This window comes from Punica granatum, chromosome 8 (genome assembly GCF_007655135.1).
Source record: "Punica granatum isolate Tunisia-2019 chromosome 8, ASM765513v2, whole genome shotgun sequence".
Lineage (NCBI taxonomy): Eukaryota > Viridiplantae > Streptophyta > Magnoliopsida > Myrtales > Lythraceae > Punica > Punica granatum.
This window is the reverse complement of record NC_045134.1, coordinates 18,125,271-18,134,117: the sequence shown is the minus strand read 5'-3', so window position 1 is coordinate 18,134,117 and position 8,847 is coordinate 18,125,271. Positions and strand designations below refer to the sequence as shown.

At 38.9% G+C, this 8,847-nt stretch overlaps 1 protein-coding gene across 1 annotated transcript in view; it reads right to left on the bottom strand.

Annotated features, from left to right (window-relative positions):
• Positions 1 to 834: 834 nt before the first annotated feature.
• Positions 835 to 8,847, bottom strand: part of LOC116188793 (auxin response factor 3-like) — a 56,574-nt gene continuing 48,561 nt past the window's right edge. Inside the window, exons 2-9 of the mRNA XM_031518264.1 lie at positions 4,461 to 4,643; positions 3,786 to 3,870; positions 3,608 to 3,698; positions 3,350 to 3,514; positions 2,796 to 2,915; positions 2,469 to 2,544; positions 2,026 to 2,185; positions 835 to 1,938 (exon numbers count right to left, since the gene is read on the bottom strand). Coding sequence (XP_031374124.1) covers positions 1,154 to 1,938; positions 2,026 to 2,185; positions 2,469 to 2,544; positions 2,796 to 2,915; positions 3,350 to 3,514; positions 3,608 to 3,698; positions 3,786 to 3,870; positions 4,461 to 4,643 — 1,665 coding nt within the window. The 3' untranslated portion in view covers positions 835 to 1,153. The remainder of the gene's footprint in view (positions 1,939 to 2,025; positions 2,186 to 2,468; positions 2,545 to 2,795; positions 2,916 to 3,349; positions 3,515 to 3,607; positions 3,699 to 3,785; positions 3,871 to 4,460; positions 4,644 to 8,847) is intronic.

Below are 8,847 nucleotides of genomic sequence, written 5' to 3'. Positions count from 1 at the left end.
CTAGTTAAGGATTATGCGGCGAAGCATTACCAGCTTGCATCGCCTTCGCAATATGATCCGAACAATATGACCCTTGCCCCACTCCACCTGTGACCTATTTGTCCTGTAGAGGCAACGAGAAAATTCATCCTTATAATCCAAGAGGCAGCCAAATGATTCATTGCTCTAATGTGGAGGTACATTTCTTTAGATCCACCTCAAATTCCCGACGCATTCACTTCCATCGAGATGAAAAGTAAGTTGGTCTCACGCTTCCTAAAGATGCCATATTAGGTACCTTAGCCTTCAATTTGGCATCCTTCCTCCCCTAAGGCCTTTTGCTTCAGAGCAATCTTAGATTAACAGACAGATGATTATATGGAAATGGCAAAATGAAACCCGGAGTCAGTTGTTCATCAGAATCCGAGCTCAACGCATATTCAGTAGTACCAGCCCAATTGTAGTATTTTATACGACAATGTCCAGGACCTGATTCAGGCCAAGGTAATCCGCCGACCAAATTCAGACCTAAAGTATTAACAATTACAGAATATGTCGAATTGCAGCTAGAGGAAGTTTTCGTGGTGAGTCGCGAAAACATACAATAGCACAATACATATTGTTTGTCTCATAAATTTCCAGATTAGATAAAACGAAGGAACACATAAAAAGGTTAGAAACTTCTCCAAAAATAAACTACCAATTGCTACTTCCTAAACGAAAAATACATCAAATACACTCCATTGCATCCCATCTCACCGTCAGCACCCGAGGGACATCGGACATGCATCTTATAGTCTTTCCTTCCTTGGAATAAAATTCTCGATACTAAGTTACTGATAGTAAGAAAGAAGATCATTTGTAAACTAAACAATCTTCGACGACCTCAGGTACCAATTATCTCTCCAATCTAAGAATGTTCTACGTCGCTTTTCCCAGATACTTTGCCAGGGAAATCTCTGAGTATCAACAGATTACAACGGCTGCAAGGAACCCCATGGGCCTAAACTCCTATGACTACGAGAACTTCCAAGCCGAAGCCATACCTTTCAACTCACGTGTATATGCTAAAGCCCGAAACTTATGGAGGCCCCAGCTAAGTTAAAAGTCATAACCACACAAGTCTATCACACCTTCCACAGATTACAACCCCGAAGTACGAACAGTGCTGCTCTTACAAAATGGAGGTCACGAACTCTTTAGTCGATAACTGTGAGCAAATTGAAGCATCTGGATTAAGTGGCGGCAGGCCCAAGTCAGCTTCTTTTTCAGAAAACTTCTCGCCTTCCATTAACGAGAAGCCGAATAGCCGACACCCTCTTTTGAAAGGAGCTACATCCTGATTCCCTTTATGATGAGAAGGGGGCAGAGGCCGTGAATGATTGCAATCATCAGGAATCCCAAGCTTTCTATCCCAAAGTAAAGAATCGCCTTTCAGACCTTCATTCCCGACTCTAAGTCCCTTACTCACTTCATGAAGACAAGGGAGCATTTTGAAGTTTGTCATTGCATTGGGGAATGTTAACACTGAAGATAGCGAAGAAGCCTGGGCAGGTATTGCTTGTGGGCCGACATGAGAGTTAGGGCCAATCATGAAGCTTGACCCAGACCACACGTTCCACGAACTCACTGCTTGAACAGTATCAAAGGACCCAAACCTTCTGTCCGCACGGACCTCATTATCATAGATGGATTTCCCGTACGACTGTCTTGGGAATGTTTCTTGACCTTGCAAGACCTTATGGAATCGGAAAGATTCACCAAAGCCTATGCAGTTATAAGCTGTGCCTATGGCTTGAGAACCATTCGAACCCAATAAGTTCCTTCTCAGTTCAGAGAGAGGACGGTTCTGAGATTCCATACCATTACAAGCGGCAGCATCAAAACCAGAGTTTTCTTGACCTTGCAAGACCTTTTGGAACCTATAAGATTCCCCAAAGTCTGGTGCTCCAAATCCATCTGCAGGGAAAAATTGGCCCATCATGAAAAACCACAGCAGAATGAGGAAGTTCTAGCCTAGAATTAAAGATTATGGAGATCCTCTACTTGGAACTGGATATTCTGGACCGACTGGAGGTATCCCGAACCAGGTCCACTTAGAGCCAGGCAACTTAAAGCCATTTGCAGCAGGTACTGAACTGCATGACTCAATTTCCCATGGACAAATCCTGTTGCATTGAATGGCATCCATATTGTCCCACCTAACCTGCAAATATGATATAAAAATTTTCCAGTTTCCTTTTCTTGGAAAGAGAAACACAAATCAAGATTATGAATATAAATTCAAAAGATGATGAAATTTGGTTTTGCTATAAAAATCAAAGAAGATTAGGCGATGAAGACAATATCTTTTCACAAGAAAATGGAAAAGAAAAGAATGTTCTCCAAAACCAAGAAAGAATGTTCTCTATATCAAAAACCATGTGCAGTGACAGACGCAATGCTAAAAGGGGAAGAAAAAGAACACCATTCCAAACTCAATAACGTACCGTTAAACACCTCCATTTTGAACCGGGCCATCTAATGGGATCAATATCGCTGACGCCAGAAATAAATCCCGAGTACCTGGCCCAAATACGACCATATATCAGCTCATAGTTACACGATTACATTTATCCCTGATACCAAAAAATCCAAAAGGTTTGCATATATTAGATTATATTAGTTGGGACAGAATGGTTTCGGAACGAAAGGAAATCCCTCCACAAACCTGCCCACTATTCGGCAATTCCCTATAAATTCCACTACTTTGTACTACATTCCCTTTATATTGATCAGATAAAGGAAGCAAATGAATATTGATCTCAAAAATCTACCTCTGCTCGGATGCATCCTCTCCTTCAAAACGCATTTTGAACCTCATCCCAGGGGTAAAAGAGCAATCAAGGCTCTTGAAGAACTTGCGGTAAGGTATTATAAAGTGAGAAGTGGTTGATCTGCACAATATGTTCCACATGTTTATCTAGAAAGAAGATAGAATTATCTAGGAAAGAACGAAAGTTCCATCATATGGACGCTGTAAAAGTACAGTATAAGCTGCAGCATTGGAGTTGAAGATCGAAGATATCCAATTATAACAGTAATCAGCTCAAATGGTATGGTCACAGGAGCAGCATAAAACATCTTCACTTAGTATTCAAGAATTCTTGTAATATTTAAATTAGAAAAAAAAGAGCCTAAAGTGACTTTCGATATTCTTCCCAGGTTTGTGTAAATAATAATTAGTGCACCATTAGTCATTCCAGTAAAAACAGTAGACACGAATTGAAAGATATATTTTAACAGTCAGGTTTCTTAACAATGACATACTCTAGTTTTCCAATATTTCTAGAAAAAGCGGTTCGGTAGGACCAAGTCATGAATCAAGAACCTTGGATCATAGTAGACATTGAAGACGCCTCCAACTGAAAGAGCCTTTGGGATTTCCATAAGAGCACTCTGATTCAGGTGTTGGATTCGTAGAGATGGGTGAGTAGCAGAACCTTTAACTTGAGCGGCTCTCCTGATTCCCAGTCTTAATTCGCCATCTTCACCCCTGCAAGAATCAAGACACAGTTTAGAAGAATATAAGGGTAAAAAACAAGGTCAACAAAATTTTCAAATCACGATTTTGGTCTTAGTGTAACACCTGAGGAAAAGCACGGCATCTCCAGATACAAGCTTCTTCTTGTTCACGAATGCACTCCATCCTGTAGTGAGCAAATGCCTTCGTGGCTGACCTGTTGAAAAGAGAAAAGAATGCAAATGACTGATAAGGAAAAACAATTATTCCAAATGAGGCATAGCAGATTTAGTGTCTGTAGTACCCCAATATATATGTCTAAACTTCCATTCCAAGCTATGTAGATCTTTTGCTATGAGCTCTTGTGATGGCCGCTGTTGGCTGTAGTCCTGCAGGTTCCAAGTATCGAAACTTCCAATCATGGAAGAATATTTCACAGGGAAAATATGCTATGCATACCAAAATGCTTCACGACATACTAAATTTAGAAAAGGAAAAGGAAAATCTAATTGGTTTGTATTTGTGCCAAAAAAAAAAGGTAGAGCAATCAATTGTCAAATTGTAGTTCAGAAGATATGACTCTTGACTAAAGCATAAAAAAATTGCCTCTGTTTTTCTCAAAAATATTGAAAGAGAAGGAATGTAGATTCATATTTTCAAGTTAGATTATAAAATAAGAACTGTCCTCCAGAAGAGAAAAACAGAGATTGATTTCTAAGAAGTTTGGGCAGTACATTATCCAAATGGAGATGTAACTGCCATCTCTGTCCTTCAATTATCTTTATAAAATCTCTGATCTAGGCATAATATCTTTCCACCATATGGTCCTAATATAATATATTAAAAAATGTCAATATGTACCTCGGCTATTCTCCAGATATATTTAAAAAGTGTCAAAAATCACCATTTATGCCAAAGAAAAAATAAACTACCAAAAAATGAGAAGCGATAACGGCTGCAAAATATGGATTTTAACTACCAGGGGAGGGAAGCAGTCCTCAGCAGCCCGCCGAGGGACAGAGAATCCACCATGAGTGCTCGTGTCGGAAGCAGTGAGGGTCTTGCAGAACATGTGGGGAGTGGTAGACTTCCCAGCAGGTTCAGTCTCATCCTCCTCAGCTTCTGCTTCCAAGTCCCTTTCTCGTAGTTTCTGCTCATTTTGCTATCCCAAAAGAAAACAAAATCATACTAAATCAATACCTTCCACTCAAAATGGAAAAACTAAAGAGCAACTGCATTAATGGTTAGAATAGTCAAAGAGACCATCATGTATCTTTACTCATTTTCAACTGCTTCATATGACTTCAGCAAATGCCGCCCATTTTTTTTTAAGTTTTTTATTTTTATTTTTATTTTTAAGGAGAAACATCACCAGAAAATTGTACCCTCGAAGATGATCTGCAGCCCACTGATAAAAAAAATATTTAAATCGTAAAATTTATTTTGCCTAACCAGAAGTGCCCAATTCAACTTTCAAGATACGAGGTCTTGATTCTCAAACTAGTATCAGATTAGAGAACACCGTAACGAACATAAGCATAGAATTCAAGTAAAACAGAGGCTTCCCAACAGCACAGAATATACCAAACAGCCCATGTGGTGAAAAAGAAGAAAAACATAATCATCAATTTCAAGAATGCATATGTAGTTCCCAACAGCACATCATATGTTGTTCCCTCATTTATTCAGAACATTATCACAAGGACAACAAAAAATAGACAGTATTTTTTTTTGGGGGGGGGGGGGAGTCATGATTCTTAAGACTCCCATCTACTGATTAATGACTTGTTCCATGAAAAGAAGACATGATTCTTTATTCAATTAGGCAAAGTGCATTGGGAAAATTGGGGTGGGAACAATAATTAAATTACATACTAGACATTTTCTTGAGAGCAGTGTCCGTTGCCAAGAGATTATGAAATTTTCTATAGGGGGCACCGGCTCAAGCAATAGACTTATGAAATGCGCTCGGACGTACCATTGGTCATTTTGATACCACGAGGGATTTTTAGAGTCCCATATTGGATATCTTCTGACGCTCCGGCGATCCGTCGATGAATAGTGCCACAGTGAAGGTCTCTGCTGTTTTCGGGGTTCCTTGTTCGCCCATTTTTCTGATTGCCCCCCTTGTGCTTTTCTAGTAGACCCTGCTTCTCTCCTGTAGTCCGTGCCTCTATGTTCGTGCGTTCGCCTCCGATTGCCAGGTCATGAATAGTAACCTGAGCTTCGGTCAGGAGTCCTTATGTCGGGAGCCGGTGGGCCAAAATGGGGTGCTGACATCCATGTAAACTGAATGAGGCATTGAGTTCATCGAAACGAACCTCATACACTACGAATGATGGACTTCATGACATAGATCATGAAAGCCAGGGTTCAGATCAAGAGATTGAACTTAGACGCAGTAAAAGAGCTAGAATTGAAAAATCATTCGGGAATGATTTTCTGACATATTTGTTAGAAAAGGAACCACAAAGCTATGCTGAAGCAGTGAATTCCTCTGAAGGACCTCTCTGGAAGGAGGCAATCAAAAGTAAAATTGATTCGATTTTGCAGAATCACACTTGGGAATTAGTGGATCTCCCCATTGGTTGTAAACCCTTAGGATCTAAATGGATCTTTGAAAGGAAAATGAAAGCTGTTGGATCCATTGATAAGTACAAGGCTAGGCTTGTAATTAAGGGATACAGGCAAAAGGAAGGCTTGGACTATTTTGATACTTATTCTCCTACGACGAGAATAAATTTCATTAGGATGATACTTGCAATTGCGGCACTGCGTAATTTGGAAGTTCATCAAATGGATGTGAAAACAGCTTTCCTAAATAGAGATTTAGATGAAGAAATCTATATGGAACAACCCGATGGGGTCATGGCTCCAGGAAAAGAAATGAAAGTCTGTAAATTGGTCAAATCATTGTATGGGTTGAAACAAGCGCCAAAGCAGTGGCACGAAAAATTCGATAATGCAATGATTTTCAAAGGATTTAAGATCAATGAGTGTGATAAATGTGTATACATTAAGCAGATCGAAAATGGTTACGTCATTTTATGTCTCTACGTGGATGACATACTCATTGTTGGTAGTGATGACAGAATGATCAAATCTACGAAGAATATGCTGAATTCGAGATTTGACATGAAAGATATGGGACTCGCTGATGTGATTTTAGGAATTAAAATCATGAGAACATCAGATGGACTAATTTTGAGTCAGTCACATTACATAGATAAAATTCTGGAAAAATTTACCGAAAATGATTCTGGAATTTCAAAGACTCCAATAGACAATAATCTTCATCTATCAAAAAATAGAGGAGAGAGCATTTCTCAGTTAGAATACTCGCGGGTCATTGGAAGTCTAATGTATCTGATGAGTTGTACTAGGCCGGATATTGCATACTCGGTTAGTAGACTTAGCAGATATACGAGTAATCCGAGTAGGGACCATTGGAAGGCAATTATGAGGATACTCAAATACCTTAGATACACTCGAGATTACAGGCTGCACTATACTAGATATCCAACTATCCTAGAGGGGTACAGTGATGCAAACTGGATATCTGATATAACGAATTCGAAATCCACTAGTGGATATGTGTTCACACTAGCAGGTACAGCAGTGTCATGAAAGTCCTCAAAACAAACTGTTATCGCTAGGTCAACAATGTAATCTGAGTTTATTGCTCTAGATAAATGTGGAGAAGAAACTAAATGGCTGCGCCATTTTCTAGAGGACATTCCTAAATGGAAAAAACCTATGCCACCAATTTGTATCCACTGTGATAGTCAAACGGCAATTGGAAGGGCACATAATAATATGTATAATGGTAAGTCTAGACATATACGTCGTAGACATAATACCATTAGACAACTGATCTCAACTGGAATTATCTCTATTGACTACGTGCAGTCAAAGGATAATATAGCAGATCCGCTAATCAAAGGGTTAAGTAAAGAGCAGTTTGAGAAGTTGTCAAAGGGAATGGGTCTGAAGTCCATTAGAGAAAATGTTTTATAGCGGACACCCAACCTAGCTGACTAGAGATCCCAAATTCTAGGTTCAATGGGACAACAAAGTTATAGAACCGAATTAAATCACTATGGGAGAGAAACTCCCTGGACCATTCCTTGACGAAACAGTGATAAATAGATAAGGCTAGCAATCTGAATTGCTTTAATGATATATGAAATCACCTATGTGAGAGAGAAGTGGGGCCGCTTCAGAGGAGAATTTTTATGGACTTAATTCTTCAGAAACTCTCGCAGAACTAGGACGGTGTTCCATGGCAAAAATGGACACAACTATGAGAACCAAAAGAAGTTAGTTGACTCCTGTGTGAGGTGTGTGATACCTTTACACAAAACAGCGGAACAATTCAAGGACATCGCGTCTATTGGACTGCTAGTAAAGTACATGGATTTCACAAGAGAAGGTTCAATGGTGGTAACACCTACCTATCCTATGCAAGTTCAATTGGTGAACACTATCAGCGAGTCAAAACAAAACAATTTCCATTCATGTGGGGGATTGTTGGAAATTATGGCTAAATGGGTGAATGAGGAAATTGTTCACTCTTGATTTTCTTATGTTAACCACACTTAAAATTCCTCTGAATGATAGAGGAATATATTACATTCAAGTGGGAATGAATTATATTTAAGTGGTGGTTACAAGAGATGAATGGATTTCATTCATGAATAATTATATGGATTGCATTCATGAAAAATCATTGGATCTCATTCATGAATAATCATATGGATTGCAATCATGAATAATCATTGGATTTCATTCATGAATAATCATATGGATTGCATTCATGAATAATCATAGAAGCATTGAACCCCTAACCTATAAAATCCAACGATTCTCTCATCTTCAAAAACACACAAACATTTTTCTTCTCTTAGATTTCTGAACTTGCATCCGGATTTAGAGATAGTGTTCACGTTTCACTTCGAGTTCGCTGGAGCGTTGCTGTTTGTGTTGCTGCTTCGCTTATTGCCGTTTTACCTTGGAAAACGATTGTCCACGTGACCTCAAGCACCTAGGAAGGGACAATTCTGTTTCAAGGGGTTTGTGTCTAACACAGGACTGGGCTCTCTCGTGTCTTCAGATCTTCCGGTTTCGTTTTTGTATCGATTTGAATTTCCAAATTCTTATACTAGTGAAATTCATTTAATTTTATAGCATTCTATTTGTTTGAATTGTTATTCGAATTATCGTTCAATTTTGTAACTTATTGCGGCTAATTATAATCTTACAATAAGTTATATATATATATATATATATACATATACACACACAGCCTCCAAAAGAGAATCCTAGGCTCCAATTTTTTCTTGATTTGGAGACAAAGTTGACTTTAG